This window comes from Chlamydotis macqueenii, chromosome 27, assembly GCF_036417535.1.
Source record: "Chlamydotis macqueenii isolate bChlMac1 chromosome 27, bChlMac1.mat, whole genome shotgun sequence".
In the NCBI taxonomy this organism is placed as follows: domain Eukaryota; kingdom Metazoa; phylum Chordata; class Aves; order Otidiformes; family Otididae; genus Chlamydotis; species Chlamydotis macqueenii.
In genome coordinates, this window is record NC_141582.1 from 2,000,153 (window position 1) to 2,020,149 (window position 19,997).

General features: G+C 45.0%; 1 protein-coding gene across 10 annotated transcripts in view; it reads left to right on the forward strand.

Annotated features, from left to right (window-relative positions):
• The first annotated feature begins 1,763 nt into the window (after window positions 1–1,763).
• The window catches only part of LOXL2 (lysyl oxidase like 2), a 58,382-nt gene continuing 40,148 nt past the window's right edge, over window positions 1,764–19,997 (forward strand). For 2 of the 10 annotated variants that reach the window (XR_015261203.1, XM_086767765.1), the window contains exons 1-3: window positions 1,764–1,915; window positions 8,668–8,784; window positions 18,510–18,949. Coding sequence is in view for 9 of the 10 variants with exons in the window: in XM_086767765.1 (XP_086623891.1) it covers window positions 18,589–18,949 (361 nt within the window). In the remaining variant the exon portion in view is untranslated. Of the gene's footprint in view, window positions 1,916–6,777; window positions 7,026–7,583; window positions 7,671–8,667; window positions 8,785–11,164; window positions 11,273–13,405; window positions 13,449–14,688; window positions 14,819–18,509; window positions 18,950–19,997 lie in introns of those variants that run through there. The other 8 variants (XM_086767767.1, XM_086767769.1, XM_086767770.1 and 5 more) reach the window with 8 other exon arrangements.

A 19,997-nucleotide genomic window follows, 5' to 3' on the forward strand; every position in this document is an offset into this window, starting at 1 on the left:
GTAATGCCAGTCACTGAGCTCCACTTTCAAAGTGGTGGGTTTTTTGGGTTGGTGTGTTTTTTTTTCCCTCCACTAAACTGTTTCCCCCAGTTGCAGGTTTTCTGCTGCATTATGTCTTTATTATTGTAATCCTAATGGAAAGATTTGAGAGGAATAGGCTGAGTTTCTTTAAACCCTGTCTCTCAGCCATTTCTTCCGTGACTGATATGTCACACACCCTGGTAGGACTAGTGAGCTTCAGGGAGTGAGTACACTCTGCAAAAGCAACACTGGGACCCTTTTTACTTCCAGCAAGCTGGGAGTTAACCTCAGGTATAGGGGGAACAACGAGAAGCAGCTGAATTAATTAACTGCATTACAGGTGCACAGGAGAAAGCCATCATACTCATTAGAAGCAAGAACCTATAAGGGCTGGGGGAAGATGGGGCTAAGGAAGAACAGAAGGGGGTGTCCTCTGGTGGTCTTTGGACATGTTACTGCTTATCTGAGGTATTCTGGCTTCAAAGTGAAGGATTTTAGCCTTGTTGGAGAAGGGGTGGGATTGTGGATTGTGAGATTGTGTTTTCATTGCTGCGGAGCCACGGGGAAGGTGCAGTAAAAGTGTGGTAGGAGCAAAGTGTGCAGAGTGGTTTGCAGTGAGGAACTGAAGTGCAAAAACAAGCCTAAAACTGACTTTAGACTGATTTAGCAGCAGTTCTGGGGTAAATTGCTGTTGCTTGCAGACAAGTGAGTGTATTGAGAGGAATTTCAGCAGATTCTTAGACTGTGGATCTAAAAAGGCTGATTGTCCTTGGTCTGTACCTTTGGAAAGAGTAGAGCAACACTGACTTGGAACCTCTGGCTTTTGCTTTTTTCAGGAGGTGGTTTTAATGCTGTAACTGGAATGTGCTTGGATTTTGGGTATGGAAGAGAGTAGGGGGTTTGTGTGTTGTAGAAAAAAGGAGGCTAAAAACCAGCTTTGAGTACCAGCCTGACCATTGGGGTGCTGTAGGGCAACAAAACAGTGCTGAGCTTGTTGACCTGATTGTATGTGTAGGTTTGTAGTGTGCTTAGAGTATGGAAGGATGCAACTGGAGTACCCTGCAGATCCCTCTGCTCCTATGGTGTCACTGCTGGTGTGCCTGTGAGGCCAATGGGATGGGCTGGGGAACAGTCTGCTCCTCTGGGGTGCTCCAAGTGCTGCTGATTAATGGGTAATGAGGCTTTGGCAGCCCAGTCCCCAGTGCTGGGGGCAGTTTGAGCCACACACCATCCTTCTGTGTAACGCAGCACAAGATCTCAGCACGCGGACTGCGTGAGGCCCTTCCTCTGAGGGCTTTGTGTGAGTTCGTCGCATGTTAGCGTTTGCTATATTGAGGCTGACAGATGCGCGGATACCTTTAATTGCTTTAAGAGCTTAAAGCCCACAAGGCATGGGGAAAAGGCACAGATTTTTCAAAAGCAATCAGCTAAGTGCCAAACTTAAAGGCCTGGATTTATAAGACCGCTATGCTTTTTGGTGCTTGAACTATCCTGTGGCAAGTGTTTGCAAACTCAGCTCTTAGCTTCTTTGAAAATCTGGCTGTAGTATCCTATTAATTAGAATTACAGTGTGTATGTGGTGGGTTTTTTGTTTTAATTTTTTTTTTTCTTCCTCCTGCTCCATAGGGGTTTGCAGGATGGGTCGGAAGAGGAGAAGTGTGTGACATCTCCTGAGGAGGAGACTAAAACTATATTTTTCTTGCAGCTGCAGGTGAGGGGGGGGGGGGGTGTGTGCGGAAAGGAAGCCTTTCCATCCCACCCCTGGACAAGTTTGCTCCAAAGAGATTACACTATAAGCAATAGCACCAGGGGAAACATGATTCCTTTAAAAGACTTAGTAATACCTGTTTTCACTCAGTGCCTGTTCCTGGGCTCGGATTCCCAAGTCACAATGGTAATGTTTATCTGTTTGTGTCTGTTTCTGCATTAACATGCTTTATTTTCTTTCTTTTGCTTCTTCTATTCACCTTGTCCTTTCTTCAGGTCCATTAAGGACAGGTAAGGCATGCAGAGGAGCACAGAGGGGAGGTAAGGGCACTGCTCTTTGACCTATCCCAGTGACCTGGAATGGACAGGCAAATGATACTAAAGCTTTTGGCTTCATGGCCTCTTAAACGTTTCACTCTTCTTTTTGATGTCGTGTTTTTGTGTGTGAAAAATGTCCAAAGCAAACAAGGCCAAACGTGGCCCCTAATGGAAGAAGTAGTTAGGAGATAAAACTATACTCATGAGAAAGGCAGGGTATGATGGAGAAGAAGGGAGGAAGGACATGGCTCCTCCACCAGCCCTGCAGCTTGTGGAAACAAAAGGGTTTTCTGTCTCCGCAGCACTTAGTGGAGGGGACAGTCAATAGCAGTGACTTGATGGCGTGCCTGATCTGGGGCACCTTGTTCTTTCTTGTCCCATTGTTTCTGCCATTGTTGCTACTAAATAACGCATGAAGCTCATTGAAAGCCGAAATGAGCCTCCTGAGGACTTGCCTTGTCCCTCTCCCTGGGCACCAGCCTCTGTGTTTGTAGTGTTCAGGACCTGGTCCTGACAGTTGTTTTTCAGGTCACCCTCCCTTTGTTTAAAGAATGGGAGGATGACAATGACTTTCTCGCCTTCTTGTGCTTGAGGGTCTTTGGATTGGTAGGAGGTGGTGCTGGGAAACTGTTTGGGACTGGGTTAGCAGTGTCTTCCTAGATGAGGAATGGTGTGTGTCGCTGGAGGTACTTTTTAGAGCCCTGATCTTCAAAGGGGAGTGCTCAGCACACTTGTACCGTCAACTTACAAATGTGCTGAAGAAAGAAATGTGATGTCCAGGTTTTTCTGAACTCCAGATGCTTTCCAGGGTCTTGGAAGTTACTAGCTCTACATTCCCTGCTACAAATAACGTGCAGAGCAGGATTTGAACCTACAGTTTGCAGATGTTTTTTATTCCTAGGTCTCGTGTGTACGGCACTTTACCAGCATTTCTCTTCTGCTCATAACTCCAGTGGTGACTTGCAAACAAGATTCCAACAGCACCAGGTTTTTTTTCCTCATTAGATGGACTCCCTAGGTTGCCATGGCCAAATTTTGGCAGGCAGTAATAAATAATGGAAGACAGTAATCTCAGGTAACTCTTAGGGCATCACCTGCCAGGAAAGCTAAGTCCTTAGCTCCTTGCTGATTATCTAGACATGAAGGGTGTTCATGAAATGGTGGGACTAGATGCAAGGATGTGTAACGCATCTCCTACACAGCTGTTCCCTTCTGCATCCTCTGTCCTGGCCTTGCAGTGGGACCTCTTGCAAAATCAGCAACTGGAGTCTCTGTTCTTGAACTAATTGTTAAAGTTTCTGGATAAGAACAGATCTGCTAGCAGAGACTGTTCTTGTTAGGACTTGTTCTTTGGCCTCTCACAGTGAATCAGCACAAAATATGTTAAAACAGATGTTTCCATAACGCCTTTTAAGGATGAAGAGGGATTTGCCTGGGAGTAATGGAAACCAGTAACGCTCTGTTCTTGAGCATCCTTCCCCTTTTAAAACCAAACAGCCTTATTCTGTTCAGTTCCTCCTCTCTTCTCCCATTGTCTTGGACATAGATTTCTCAGTCACCGTAAAATAAATTCTTGCAGACTGCATGGGAAGCCATTTTTATCTGCTCAGTGCTCTTCAAGGCCAGAAGTCTTCAGGGCCAGGCTCTTGACTCCTGGACACAACGTCTGTGCTAGCAGAGGCTCTGCCGTTAGGAGGGGGACTCTTGCCATCTAGTGGGAGGGGACGGTAAGCCTGCAGGACCTCTGCCGTCCCTCGGGATAAGAAGACAGAATGCAACCCCGCTTCCCAGACTTGTAGCACGCGAGTCATTTCACTGCCCGTGTGAGATTAGCTCCCGCTGCTTTTCCACAGTGTTGCCACTGCCTCGAATCGGTGAAGCTGGGTTTCTTAAACTCTTTTCCTTTCTAGAAATTCACTCTCTTGACGTTTTTTAGAGGCAAAGCTGTTTACACCCTTCTATACTCGTCTCCTGGATGGCTCAGTTGCACAGAGGGAATCCATCAGTCAGGAACCTGTGTGTATGGGGAAGGAAGTTGATCCGTGCTGGTCAGATACTGTATGCTGCCTGCATTTTGGTAGGAGATTGCTTGGGGGAAGTTGCCTTTCAGCAGCTGGCTCCTTCAATCAGTGCTCAAAGACAGCTAGGATCTGAGTAATTGCTCTTGCAGATAGAGAATGAAAAGTACTTGCCACGTGCCTTGCACTTGGGTCTTCCTTGGCCTAGGAAAACCAGAAGCTCACACACATTCCAGTTGAGAGTTTCCAGTACTAACTGGCTTCCCCACACATCTTTCTTGAAAAATTAAAGAGAGAAATACAAGAAATATGTATGTGCTTTCTCTGGATATGTGATGCTCTATTGTTCAAACTGCCTGGGACTGAGAAGGAGCAGCTGCTGTCATCTACAAGGACAGATATCATCTCTGAGCCCCTGTGCCTGCTACAGAAAGGTGTCTGCTGTATTTCATGGGGCTTCAGGTTTTCAGCCACCCTGGTGTATGAGCCTTTCGTTTGCTCAGAGATAGGTGTAGCTGATGGATGTTGAAGGTGTGTGTTACTCTCTAGATAATGCATCAAACTGAGAGCTGGGTCTATCGCGTCTTGCATGAGGCTGATCTGCACTTCTGTTTGGATGGGCTGTTGAGTCTGGACTTCAGCAGAGGTTTTGTTTCAGAATATTTTTGTAGAGCATTGAGATCAGCTGTGCCTTTGTGAGCTAATATAAATTGCAAGACTGGGGAGGCTTGCAGATTTGAGAGGGTGACTCTGCAAAGCATGGAAAATCAAGTGGGTGATGGAAAGGAAGTATGGTGTGGTCATCGTCTGGTGAGAAAGACCAATCTCAAAGGACTGAAGTTATTTCTTACAGAAAATGAATCTCATTTTTCCAGCTTAGCTGGCTGCAAAAGCCCTGTGTTATGCAAGGGTCCCTCCCTGAAGAGAAGCAATGCAAGTTTACAGTCCTTTCAGGAGCAAACTAGCAGTAACCAAATAGCAGGGGAAGGGAGCCTGGAAGGTCCGTTCAGTCACTACCAAGCTCTTGACAGGGAAATCATAGAAATTCCAGTAGGGATTACGCCTATCATAAAACTGGTTTATGCCTTTTTTGGGGGATGCGTAGACGATGTACTTATCCAGACTTGATAGTGTTTGTTAGCCGCCCTCTGAGCTCAAAACCGGGGATCTAGCTCTCAGATTACACATTGCAGGAACTTTCCACTAGGGCAAATTAGCGTGAAAATTGCCACGTGTCATTAACACTCTTACAGAGCAGCCTGGTCCTTCAGTTCTTCAGCTATCGCCTGGATCACCTCTGTGGGGAGCAACCTTTACAGAGCTTAGTGTATCAGCTCTGTGAATTTGAAAGGTCAAACTGACTCAAGGCTCCAGAGAGTCTACAGGGTGAAAACACAAGGTTTGGGGAGGCAATGAGCCTTCCCTTTTTTAAAAGAACTGAAAATTGGAGGAGAGAGATTATAGAACCTAATAGCGCGTACCTAATTTTTGGGAGCGTGGACCATGACTGACTACTTGGACAAAACCAGTCTTCACTTGTCCATGTGGCAAGGTGTGTCCTCAGGCAGATGCAGAAGAAAACACGTAGGCTAGCGATGTGGACCTCAAATGGTGGTTGTGTGCATGGCTGAGAGAGATTCAGCTGTGGCTGGTTCTTGCACAATATTTTTCAGGAAAATATCCATTATGTGTGGAGTCATTGAATGCAAAAAACCACTGCCTGCTGTTAGCTGTGGTATTGCTGCCCACAAGGGTGCACCTTTGTCCCTTTGTTGGAAGAAGCTGAAAGATTAATGCTGGGGAGAGAACAAGATACGGGGTGGAAGAGCTGCGCTTCCCTCCTGGTGAAGGGCAGCAAACTCCACAGAGCCCAAAGAGCAATGAGGTTTAACTGGTTGAGAGGTGATGGCATGGCTGGTGGGCCTGGCAAATGTTTTCCCTGGTCTCCTGTTTACATGATCAGATGATGCAAATCCAGTTTGTGCAGTATTTTTTTTTTTCTCCAGATGATATGATTTTGAGAGGTTTTTTTTGTTTTTTTTTTTTTTTTCCCCTAGGTGGTTTCCTCTTGGTTTTAACCAGCTGCGATATGAAGGGGGCAGCAAATTCCCTGAATCCAGCGTGTTACCTTGAAGAGCTTTGCTGAATTCCTGTCAAATGTTTCTCTTTATGCAACCAGCAAGCTCTTCCATCAGCTGGAAGCCTGCATGGCATTTGCTGCTTGTATCCTTACCCGACCTGGGCATTCAGCAAACATTCCTCCAGCAGGCTGTCATGTTTCTCCATGCCCTGATCAGCAGACGCTCACACATTCCTTCCTCTGGCCAAGCTGCCTTCAGCTTCCTGCCAGTCTGAAATAGCTCTGGTCCGTGGAGCTTCTGCTGTGACACATTTTCCCTCTGATGTCCCTGAGATCCCGGCCAGGATAACCCACCAGGTGGTGCTCTGCTGATAGCCAGGATGCTAATTGCAATTTGCAGCATTTCACCTCTTTCATGAGCATTCCCAGTACAGAATTAGGGCACTGTAGACTAGCGTGCAAAACCAGCTACGGCTGACTGCTCATGCTGGCTTCCCTAGGAAGAAGAGGCAAGCTCCGTTTCAATGGCATCCTGGGTTTAAGTCCTGACTTCTTGAAATCCTCTATATCACACCAAGAAATAACTGCCCTCTTTCTAATTATTTTTTTTTTCCCTGCTTTAACAGCACAACTGACATCCGGGGACTGCCCTGCGCGGGGCTTTGCCAACTTGTGGGAATGTGGTTATGCCCCTGCCAATATTGTCAACTGGTATAGTCCCCTCTGGGTGGGCATCACCTCAGAAGCCTGCTGTGCCAGCCAGTAACTGGGCCATTCTTGTGTTGGGCTGAACCCTCAGTTCCGGACCAGATTACTCCATGTACAGAGCCTCTGAAACAGAGAGCAAGAGAGATTGTGTGCTGAGTACCTCACAGTGTCTTGTAAGCAAGGTTGAGCTTTTCTGGTGTTGCCAGTTTGTTCAGTGAAGAGCTATAACCTTGCTTAAATTATGCAGGGCAGTGTTACACTTCCAAACTAGCTTCCTTTCTGTTGCTAGCCTGTTGCAGATTCCTCTAACGCTGGTGCCCAGTTTTGCTCTGAGCAGGAAGCAGGCATTATGTCGTGTGGGTAAATTGTGTTTAGGAAGTGATGAAAAGCCTGGGAAAAAGCAGAGGTCTGATGACAAACATGTTCTTGTAGGATTCAGTGTTACATTGCTGGAAATATATCCAGAGATGTGGGTTAAGCACTTGAACTTTTCAAAATAATTAATAGAATTAATTTGAGAATTGACGTGAAACCAGGCAGGACTAACCTGGAAGAGTACGCTGTAGGCAGTGGTCCTGTGCTAGGGAAGAGCTTGCTAGAAAGTCCTTTACAAAGATGAATATACTGAAATAAAGGGGGATATTAGTTTGAAAGTTAGCCTTTGGGAATACCTGCTGTTCTTTCTGTGCCTATCAACTTTGTGCTGACTTTTGAATACCCGTTGAATGTAGATACCCAAGGTCAAAGCTGATGAGAAAATAAATTTCCATTCTTTGGGAAATGCTGATGCTTCAGAATGTGTTGCTGTCCAAAACTGGGTAAGAAGACAAAATTTCAAAGTCTTCTCTCTAATAGAGATTTGAAAACCACTCTTCTCTTGTTATTTTCACAGTTACAGAGAATGGAGGCAAGTAGAATTGTTATGATACATTAAAAGCCTAAATGAAAAGGACAGTTTTGAAAACACAACCCCATTTCTGGTTGAGAAGATTGCAGAAGTTTACTGTTCCCTCAGAATAGTCTCTAATTGGTTTAGCTACCTGTCGATAGAACTGTTTCAAGTAGCTCAGACCATTATTTTGCTGCTAGCTGTTCACACCACAGATGCTCTGAATTTTCTGACGCAGCAGAGGTTGAGATTTTGGATTGGTCTGTTGGTTTTTTTTAATGAAGAATTGGGTTTAGTATCTGGGAAGTCCTCGGGACATCCAGGAGTACGGCATACCTCTTGCTGCGGATCTAGATGGTTTTTAAGTGTGTGCCTTGGTTTGAGCTGCTGTGGTTTTGAGCTTTAAGAATATCAAGCAGCTGGAAAAGCAGCTGTTGGATGCTGAAGGGTTAAGGTGGGTGATACCTGAATAGCAGGGGAGATGACGTGCTGCAAGTTCTACAAACTATAGAAAAGAGTGTAAGTTTGAAGGTGCTGTACTGTAAGACCCTGCACTCCTCTATATTTTTAGAGTGCTTGGCACTGTGAGGCTCTGGATCAAACTGGGGTGCTTAAGAACTGCTCTGATCATGCTGTATTACTTAACGCTGGTATTGATCTGATTCTCAGTACTTGTTCTCTAGGAATGTCCTGAGAAAGCATTCACGTTCCTAATCCACCTCCTTCCTTGCAACCCTGACTAGATTTTTTTCGCCCCTATTTCTTTCCTGTTCACAGTGCTGCTCATATTACAAGACAAGCCCATGATATCACCCGCTATGAGCTGAGGCTGAAGGGGCTGGGTCTTGGGAGGGGTTTGCTTGCCTAACTCTAGTCAAATTTGCCAGCAAGCAGCAGCTTCTTGCAGCATATTTCTCTGGCTGCAGGATATTTTCCAGCGCAGAGGGGACCACTCAGACGGCGCGCTCAGCACAGAAAAACGAACTTCATGAAGCAGGACAAGAGAGAGGTCACCCCCAGCACAGCCTACCACTAACTCCAAGGTAAACGCGGTCCTGCCGGGATTGCGAGCTAGAACAGAGGCGTTATTGCTAGAGATGAATTAATTTAAACACTTCTAGCCCTCTCTTGCTTCAAGGCTGAAAGTTTGATTTCACTTCTTCCCTTTTCTCTTTGAATGTATTTTTTTTCCTCTCTCATCAGTTTGTTATAAAGTATGATGTTTAGACATAACGGGCTGGGAAGAAGGTCGATGTTTCTTCTAATTCCTGTCCCCTGAGACTTGATTTGGCAGGGGTGGGACAACACAGATATTCAGTGTCACTTCGCAAAGATGTTGTGACCAAGTTAAAGCTTTTCTCCCCCTGCTTGCTCACAGGCATGCACAGATGAAATAAAAAAGAGACATGTTGCAAACTGCCTACGAGTTCAGGCAATGCGTATTCTGTAATATTATTATAAAATATGCTTGATCTAGACCAGAAAGCTACAGTACATGCCATCAGCATTGTGTAAATGTTACCCACTAAACTTCAGAAGCAGTTTAAATTCTCCTATCTGAATAAGTGTGCTCTTCGAGAGGAAAATACTTCAGTGCAGATGTTTCCCATTGGCAGAAGGAACAAAACAGTTATGTCCTTACTTAAAAACTTTTCTGTTCTTATTGCTTGGGATTCACAGCCCCTTGCAAGGCAGCCCTCAGCTTACCAGCGACTTTCTTTAGGCTGTTTTACCATGCAGCAAGCACAGTAGTTTTCAGGATGACTCCAGGATATGCACTGTTATCCACGTGAAAAGTTGCAGCACAGAAACGTGGGATGTTTCTGTATGGAATTTACAGAGCCTAGGCTGAGATCTGATTCTTCAGTGTGCGCACAAATAACTCTGCTTTCTTCTAAATTAATTTTTGTTGTTGAATTTAAACAGGTGTTTCTGTGTGGGAGTAAAAAAAAAAATCTAAAGACCAACATAGAAGACTAAAGATTCTAGTTTAGCTATCTGGGAGTGTAGTAGGAAAATTGTTTAGCATCTCTATAATCAGCTCATAAAGATGACATTGCAGTGCTTTCAAATTTGTACTGAATAGGGGCTGAAAATAATCGCTTTAGGGTTCCTACTGCCAGTTTCATTTCATCTGTATTGAACCACCCACAGTGGTGGTATTTCCTTGGTTGGAAGCTAGAGAGCAGTTAGAAAACATAAAATGAAATATCAATATGAACTACTGTAATAGCAAAGGATACAGGGAGAAACCTGGATGTTTCCTCAATGCAGTGTGCTGGGTGCTTGGTGCTGCAGGAATGAATTTGATGTGATCTCAGTTCTGAATGGTGTTGGAAAGTACTCCCAAAAGTGAGTTATTAACACAAAGTTTAATACTTCAGTCAGATGGTGACGAGGCTCAAGATAACTCTGTCTAGTCTCCAGTCAAATCCAATCTGGTGTGGTGGGAGTGCAGAAATGAGGTCTTTAAAAAAAACCTTCAAGAAAGTTTTAGCATCTTGGAAAAGCCACCAAGATTGAAGGGGGTGTTGATGATGTAGTAGAGGACAATGCCTTTGTCTTCAGCTGGGTGATTTAATAGAGAAGCCATGCATTTTGCTGAAAGTGCTATCCTTTTGCACGTTAAGCAGAGACCCCAGAATGCATGCCTGGTAATGTTCTCTGGAATTTTTTTTTTTCAATAGCTTGACTCATAAATTCACTGTCTTTACTTGTACCACTAACTTCCCCTATATTTTATCTGTTTCTTGCTTTTACGTTTATTCTCCTCCTTGAACTATTTCATGTCCTTTCATAGAGAGGGTAACTCCAGTGGGTGGGATGAGTTAGCAGATCAGCCAGTCGGTTTCCAAAGCATTTTCTGTGAAATGCTCTGGAAGCATGTGTGCAGATACATGTTTACTATGAATGTCTGCGAAGATACACACTGAGGAGGGAAAGTTTTGCTCCTACAGCAAGAGACAGGATTACGCAGGGGTATGAGGGTATCCTAGGTATCCTCCTTCCTGGAGGATATCTAGTATTTGCTAATGCTTCTCAAACTTAGGACATGCATATACCTGGCTCTGCAAGTGTGTGCGTCTGTTGTGGATTTTAATGTGGTACCTTTTTGTAGGGTCTTTATTCATGAACTAATTTTGTATGTTTGAAGTTGAATCATATAGCTCTAGTTGCCACTGCTGGTTCTGCTAAGTACAAACAGATTGCTTGGCTATCGTAATAGCATCCACTAGCTGCAAATTAAAGAATTTATACTACCAGGTTCAAAAAAAATCACTTATTCTGTTTAATGGCCTTGGAAGTGTATTTGGGAATAAGTTCTGTTTCTTATTAAGAGTACAGCTCAAGGTCTGTGGAACAGCCAGCTTGTTCTGGCCAGGAGCCTGAGAGTTCTCATGAGTCTTCATTCTCCGACACCAGGAAAAGGGAAAGAGATAAGGAGGATAAAGAACTTCCCAAAATGAAGCACACTTAAATTGTAACCATGACGTGGAGAGAAGATGCTGCATGTGTCCATCTGATCCTCAGGCAAGTGTTTTTGCCTTCTAAGATAAATGAATGCATCAAGGGGCTAAAACTTGAAAGCACGTGTGAATTGCTTCAGCTGAAGAAGCAGGTCTGAGAGGACACCACAGCCTGGACTTGGAAGCTGTAAGAAGCATTCAGCTGAGCCCTTTCACAAAACACGTTGACCTTGGATACGGGTGTTTGGCCCTGCAAAAACTGCTGTGTTCATGCAGCTTTGGAGTGCAGCATACTTCTAAACATTTGGATTTCATAGATCTAATCAAATAATGAAGCAAAGGGCTTTGATTAGGCAACTTTTTCAAACACTGAGCTATATTTTAAAAGAAAACACAAGCAATGTGGCTTTTCTTTCCTGGTCTCCTAATTAGCATCTTTGTCCATCTGAGCTTCTATTCTCACATCTAGCTTCAATAGCAAGTGATGGCAAGCAACGTACATTCCTGGGCTTATATACTTTTTTTTTCTTTTTTCCTGTCTGTAGATTTGGAATTTATTGCCATTGCTTGGTGTATCTGGCCCTGCCAGTGACCTTTATGTCTTGGTGTTTTAAGAGTGTGAATGAGAGGGCTCATACCTGCCTGAGGAATGTGCTTTGGGCAATAGGGCATGGAATTGGAAATGCAGAGTGTACGATTTGGGCAGTAGCGTTTCAAATGGCTGAATACCAACTGTTTGGTGCTGAGACCCAGGCGTGCCAGCGGTGGTTAGAGTGCTAATCGTCTCTTCCTCCTGATGGATGCTGAGCCAAACGGAGCATTGCTGGATCTCCAGTCACAAGGAACGGAAATCAATCACTCCAGAATTTCCTTTTGTTGTCTGGATAAGGATGGGAGCAGGAAAGTTGGTGCTTCTGGTTTTTGTCAGAGCTGACCTATTGTTTGGATGGTTTGGTAAAATTAAGAAAAGGATCTTTGCTGGTAGGAGCAAGCTTTTGATGTGGGGAGATGAATAGCCTATTAGTTTCACCTAGTGAAGTCTCTGAAGAAGTGAAAGCTCAATATTATTTTGAAATGCAGTTGTTGCATGTTTCCCTGCAAGCCTGTGTCCATCTCTTCCTTCAAGAATTATGACTAGAGTCCTGAAAAGGGCTGAGTCAGCAGCTAGCTCCCTTAAAGCCTTAAATCACATGTTAATGTGGTGATAGAGAATCGGCGTATGGCCTGAAGTACAGGCTGGGGAGCCAGGAGACCTGGAGTATTTTCCTGGCTTCTCCACTGACTTTATTCAATAGGTTTTTAATATTCTGTCTTGGATTCTTTTGAATGGGGAGACCAAAATATGTACTTTGAGGATTACATCATTGATAAATCTAGAGGCTGTTAAAGAGAGGGTGTGAGGGGAGGAATGAGCCCTGTGACAAAGGGAATAGCCGGCATAAACCAAACATCCTGCAAATCTAAGCCTAGATTTGTTTTGGGGGAGTTCAGCATGTGCGGCTTTCTTTGAGACTTGGGGAAAAAATGTGACCAAATTTTGGTCACAGCAGCAGAGGAGTAGGTTTACTTAAATATTTTCCTTATTAAATTTTGTAATTGTGGCTTATAATGATGCTACCGTAAATGTGTGTGTGCAGTTGCCTCCTATCCAATACTGTCCATGCTTTCTTCTTTAAATGCTATGAAGTGAATCTGTTGCTGTTGTTGGTGTTCTTGCTGAAGAGCAATGATAGTTTTCTTTGATACTGGCACAGTACAACTAACATCTTGTAGCTAAGGAGAGAGATTTCAGGAGGAGCCAGGAAAGAATAAATCCAAGACTCATGTGGCTGTTGTGCTGTGGAGTGAAAGAAGGGGTGTAAAATTTTCTCTGCTGCTTTATCAGTCCTCTAGACCAGCTCTGTGTTACTGCTTTTCTCTTCTCCCAATGAAAACTGACCCAGATGGTATGGATGGATGCCTCTGCCAGAAGATTCCCAAACCTCTCCAGTGCCATAAGTCCACGTTGTCCTCCTGACCAGTCTTGATAGGAGATGGACGGAAAGCTGAGAGCCCCTTTTCAGTGGTGGGTGGCTTCCCTGGACGCTGCTGGGCACACAGAGCTCCTGAAGCTTCCCCATTGTACCTGGGGAAATACCAAAATATGCCTGTGTTCAAATTCCACTGGATTCTGCTTTTCCAGACATCGTGACTTGGTCTGAATAGTTTCTCTTCAGCACCTCAATAAACAAGACTTCTGGGTATGGAAGGTTTTATTTCTGGGGCGATGCAAACACTATGAAAGCTTTGTCTCTTTATGTTTGAATGTGTAACTATTTTGAAGCGTCTGGTAATATGACCTGAAGGAAAATGAGACTGTGGTTGCTAGTACACACTGCAGTGTTGTCTCCTGAAGCGTGTAGGATTGCTGCTGTTCCCATCTTACGGAGAATTCCTCCGGGATTTGCTTCGGCAGGTTGAATAGAAAGGAGATTTCTGAATGTTTTTCCAGTACCTTCCCCGTGTCCCTCGAGGACATCTACCCGGTCCCTGCAGGATCCTGACAAAGATGAGATATGATGCTCTATAACCTGAGCACAAAATGTGTGTGCCCTGAGTCATTTTCTGTGGCTAAAGTGTGGGATTGTATTCGTACAGGCTTGCTAAAATTCCTTTTTGCTAGTCAGACTTGCCTCTGCGGAGCAGGGGGATCTCAGGCAACCTTATTCTCCTCACCAAGTTTTCTTCAGTTCTGCAGTAAGTGGTGGTGGTTTTTTTTAGTTTAATCTGACTCCCAAAGTCTCTAAGCTTTTGGGGAACAAAACCCAGCCCGTGGTTGCATTTTTGGAGTCTTGGGGCTCCTGAGTTGTCTGACTCAGCAAGGCTTTGCCAAGAGTGAAAATTACACCTACTGTATTTACTATAATCTAAATTAGGATCTCCCTGACTAATCTCAGTATCAATTAAATTAACTGGGAAGTCTATTGTGATTCCCCACTCCCCTACAGCTGCTCATGGACCATGTGGTCTCAAGTGCTGTGACTTTTTGAAAGGCTCTGGCATCTCGCAGTGGTCTGTCTGCTTTATTAATTAACACTTCAGGGAATACCGTGCTTAGCTGGTAGCTATTACATCCTGCCTCAGAATGGTTTCCCCAAATGGTTGTGTCTTTTGGCTGAAGTCCTTCAGTAAAATAATTCAAGAGCTTTGGTTTGAATAGAAAGTAGTCTTGGAAACTGGTGCTTTAGCTCTGCTTTGGCCTCTGGTCATGAAAGACCCCTGTTAACCTGAGTGCGCTGGTCATTGTTTGCCTTGGCACAAGAGGGACAAGTGAAACATGCTGACCTGCTGGTTATGCAGTTTGTTGATCCTTTTATCCTTTAAAATGTTCTTATTTACTTTACTATTGAGCTTTCTGGAGTAGCATAAACCAAAAGTGTAACTACAGGGGAATTTGGCGTATTCTGTTAATTACGCTGACGTGCCTTCTAATCTTTTCAGAGCCAGAGGTCCTTCAGGACTTGACTGTAAGGCTACTCACCACACGTTATCTGCCTTTGCCTTCTCAAATATCCTTCGCGTGCCTGCCCCGCTACACAGCGAGACTGTCCCGATGCTTCAGAAGGTCTTGGTAATATATAAACGGTGCTGCATGGGACAGCCATGGGAAAGCTGTAATGACTTCTTTAGAAACATGATGGTGTGGCTTTCAGCTAAGTCGGGGCCCTGCAACCCCTCATCTTAGTTTTTGGAGAGGGATTGTTTCAATCCAACTTAGTTTTTTATTAGGATTTGCCGAGGCTTTTAAAATCCAATTTCTGCAGTAGCAAGAAACAACAGCCACATAAAATTAAGTAGATCAAACCAGATGTTCAAGGAAGGTTAAAACTGAAAAACAGATTCTTTTTTGGAAGACCACTGGGCTTGCAGTACTGCTAGGCTTGAAGTTAGACACCCCCCCCTTTGGTATTTTTACTTATAACTAACATGTTATTCTTCTCTGTATTTTTTTTTTAAATACTGTTCATGACCATTGCTCTGTCTGTGTGTTTATCCTCTGGGCTAAAAACCACCTTGTGTCCATGAAAAACACTGTAAGAGGTTTATTTTGAAATCAGTGCTGGTAGGTGTTGAAGCCAGGCATGTCTGGCTGGTACTAATGGGCCTTGGTCAGCCTCAGCTCTGTGCCTGGCAAGGTCTTGGAGCAGATTCTCCTGGAAACCATGCTAAGGCACATGGAGAGCAAGGAGGTGGTTGGTGACAGCCAACATGGCTTCACCAAGGGCAGATCATGCTTGACCAATTTGGTGGCCTTCTATGACGGGGTGACGGCATCGGTGGACAAGGGACGAGCAAAAGACATCATCTACCTGGACTTGTGCAAAGCTTTTGACACTGTCCCGCACGACATCCTTCTCTCTAAACTGGAGAGACATGGGTTTGATGGACGGACCACTCGGTGGATAAGGAGTTGGCTGGATGGCCGCACTCAGAGAGTGGTGGTCAACGGCTCAATGTCCCAGTGGAGACCAGTCACGAGTGGCGTCCCTCAGGGGTCTGTGCTGGGCCCGGCCCTGTTCAACATCTTTGTCGGCGACATGGACAGTGGGATAGAGTGCACCCTCAGCAAGTTCGCCGATGACACCAAGCTGTGTGGTGCCGTCGACACGCTGGAAGGGAGGGATGCCATCCAGAGGGACCTTGACTGGCTGGAGAGGTGGGCCCGTGCCAACCTCATGAAGTTCAACCAGGCCAAGTGCAAGGTCCTGCACCTGGGTCATGGCAATCCCAGGCACAAATACAGGCTGGGTGGAGAATGGATTGAGAGCAGCCCTGAGGAGAAGGACTTGGGAGTGCTGGTGGATGAGAAGCTCAACATGAGCCGGCAATGTGCCCTCGCGGCCCAGAAGGCCAACCGCATCCTGGGCTGCATCAAGAGGAGCGTGGCCAGCAGGTCGAGGGAGGTGATTCTCCCCCTCTACTCTGCCCTGGTGAGACCCCACCTGGAGTACTGTGTCCAGTTCTGGAGCCCCCAACACAAGAAGGACATGGACCTGTTGTAGAAGGTCCAGAGGAGGGCCACAAAGATGACCAGAGGGCTGGAGCACCTCTCCTATGAGGACAGGCTGAGAGAGTTGGGGCTGTTCAGCCTGGAGAAGAGGAGGCTCCGGGGAGACCTGATAGCGGTCTTCCAGTGCCTCAAGGGGGCCTACAAGAAAGATGGGGAGAGGCTGTTCAGTAGGGCCTGTTGTGATAGGACGAGAGGTAATGGTTTTAAAATAGAGGGGGGTAGATTTAGATTGGAAATTAGGAAAAAATTTTTTACAATGCGAGTTATAGAACACTGGAACAGGTTTCCCAGAGAGGTGGTGGAGGCCCCATCCCCCATTTCCAGGAGGCCCCTGGAAATGTTCAAGGCCAGGCTGGATGAGGCTCTGAGCAACCTGATCTAGTTGGGGATGTCCCTGCTCCTTGCAGGGGGGTTGGACTAGATGACCTTTGAAGGTCCCTTCCAACTCTAACCGTTCTATGATTCTGTGACTCCGGAGCCTTTGATTTTTACGGAACACACGTATCCCTGTTGACAGCATTTGCTTTGGGAAATCCCCTTTCTTTGCTGCTGGAGGGGAGCAGCCTTGTGAAAGCAGCTGTACTTCCTTCCTCTCTCCCCCTCCAACTCTCTCTGACATGGAGCAGGACTTCTCTCTCTCAGCCTCACCTCCTGATCTGAAATAAATAAATAAATAAATAAATTGAAAAATACCTTGTTTCCATAGCAGTATTTCTCTGAATGCCTGATGAAAATTTACGACTCTCAATCCTGTGAAACCAGTGTGGAATTGTGTGGCTCTTTGAAACAGTTGTTTACTTTCCAAGATTTTTTTTGCCACATGTTCCACTCCTACCCCCCTGATTTAGTTAGACCTGTTGTAAAGTCTCCCCATGCTTTTTCTGTTTCCTCCCCTGATGTCCAATGGTAGAGTTTAACCTAGATGCTTTCTATTTCATTTGTCTCTTCCTTGGGCAAATGACTTTCATCCCCAGATCTCAAAGCACTTCACCAGAAAGCTCTCGATCATCATCCCTGTTTAACACAAGGGGAAACTGAGGCACAGTCCTAGAAGTGACCTATCAGAGGTCATACAGCAGGTCAGCGTCACAGCTGAGGTTTGAACTGACGTCGCTTGAATTTCAGGCTGGTTGCCTGGGGTTTCTGATACATCTCCTCACTAAGCAGCTTGTAATGCTGGTTCATGTCTTCTGCTGTGTCTTCATATGTGTAGCTGATCTGGTCATTTTTTAGGGATGGCTAAGACCTCGCAAAAATACTGGAGGATTTTTAGCTTCTAGACATCAGGATTTGGATCCAAGTCTTTCCCCTTCTCCCTCCCCTTTGGTGGTTGCCAGGAAATAATGGAGCTTTAAAGGGTTAGGGAGCTTTTTCCCACTACACTCTGGCATTGCTTCATCTGGAAACTATTCAATCGTCAACCCCCACGTGTGCTGCTTGACCACTCCATGTGCTAGTGCCTGAAGTGGGTAGAAAAGGACCAGGACTTAAATTCTGCACAGCATCTGGATGAAATTCCTGTAATGACTTAAAAAGCTGGTTCATACCTTAAATGACTGGCTTATTTAAGGATGTGGCAGTTGTATGACAAGTCAGTCCCTATCCAGACTCAGCAACCAAAAACTGGAGACTGTTAGTGCTACTCCATCAGACAGACAATTAGCCAAGACTACTTCTGCAAAGTCTGGCTGTGCAGTAACAGATGTTTCTTCTCTACAGATGAAACTGGACATGCGGTGACAGAAATCATTGTTTTGGGAAAACAGCCTTCAATATAAATACCTTGCTTCTGACCATATTATAATGCGTCTCATTACCCTTCTGGTTTTCCACTGCTTAAGTAATAGTTTTGACTTCTTTGTTGAAGGAAGTAGGGGAGAAAAATGGTGGGATTTGAACCAAAGGTTGCCGTAGCTTGCTGGAGCCACTGAACTACTAGATTTGCAGGAAAATAGGAAAATAAATTGCTAGCAATTGCAACCTGTAGAATTTTGCCCTGGAAAAAAAAAAAAAAGTATTTTCTAGCTAAAACTACTTGGCAAGTTGACCTAAAATTAGAAATGTTTTTAATGTGAGTTTGTTGTTGTTTTTTCAGTTTGTTCGTCCACCCCACAAGAAGTGATTTACTTGACTTTGCTTTTTACAGGCAGCATTGGACATAGTCTCTTCCACAGCTTTATTCCCTGCTGAAGCAAGAGATAGAAAGCCCATGTCATTACCAAGCCTTACTCAAACTTTTCTTTCATTTCAGGACAGCCATACGGTACCTACCTGCACTGATCGGCAGCTGCTAGCAGAGGATTTGGCTCTGAGAACTGTGAGCACTGAAAATGGAAAGATTCCTGGGGTTTACCTGTAACCACTGTTTCATGATGCTGTTCTTCATCTCCCTGAGCCCACTGGGCCTTGCCCAGTATGAACACTGGCCCTACCTCCCCGGGTACCCTGAGCCACCTCCACAAGTGTACCAACCCCAGCAGAGGCCGGCGAACGTTCCCAAGATCCAGCTGCGGCTCGCGGGGCAGAAGAGAAAACACAATGAAGGCAGAGTGGAGGTGTTTTACAGTGGCGAGTGGGGCACAGTGTGTGATGATGACTTCTCCATACATGCTGCGCACGTGGTCTGCAGGGAGCTGGGCTACGTGGAGGCAGTGTCTTGGCTACCAAGCTCAAAGTATGGAAAAGGAGAAGGTAAGGTAACCCCAGAGCAGTGGTGGTGCACTAGCTGTCTCTCCAATCCCCAATAATTCTTGATCTGCCAGTGAAATTTAGGATGTGGTATTTCCTACAAAAGAAATAGCTTCCTGGTGAAGCAGTGCCTCTGTAAATCACTATCCCGTTGGATTAAACAGTTAAAACAATAGGTGTTTGCTTGTTTTGACTGAAACAAGTTAAGCAATGATGAAATAGAGCTGAAGGACCAGATCATGCTGTGTAAACTCTGGCGGAGGATGCTTGGAAGCAGCCAGGGGTGGATAAGAGTATGAGACTCTCCAGCAACCTGTATGGCTCGTCAAAAGGGAAGCTGCCCCCACAGGTGTAATGTATAGATGGTCTGTTTCCCTATTCATGCTTCCATTGCCTTGCAGTGAGTCAAATAGAGCCTCTACACACTGCTTCCTCCCTTTTTTACCTCTGTTTAGGTTCTACACAGACTATGTGATGCTATACAAACCTTTCTTTCCCTCTTTAACCTCTCTAGAAACATGTGCATTGTATTCTGCAATGCAGATTAGCCTATAAACCCCCAAAGGAGCGTGCACGCTTCGTGTCCTGTATAGGACTATATTTATAATAATCCTCTTGGACACTGTCAGGCTGTTCCTGGTGGGGAAAAGCTATTCACCCTCACCCCAAATTGTACATCCCTTCTTGCTCTTTGAAATTGTACAGGATGGATATGTGGACGATTATGGATTGCACCTTCTTACACCTCATTCCCAATATGTGTTGAACAAAGACTTTGAAAAGTGAATATTTGTGTGTTATAGCAACGAATTATTACAATTACAATGCTTGAGAGAATAGTTCTGTGATAGTATATAACTCAACAGATTTAATTGTTGTCTTTTGGTATGCTGTTAGTTAAATGTTGACCTACCGCAAATTTCTTCTGCAAATATTGGAGCCTGGCACACTGTTGATGTAACCCACAGAGATTATTTCCACTACAGCAGGGATAAACGTGCTGTATGCCTGTTACTTAGCACCACTCGTTAGCGCTCACACCTATAAACTT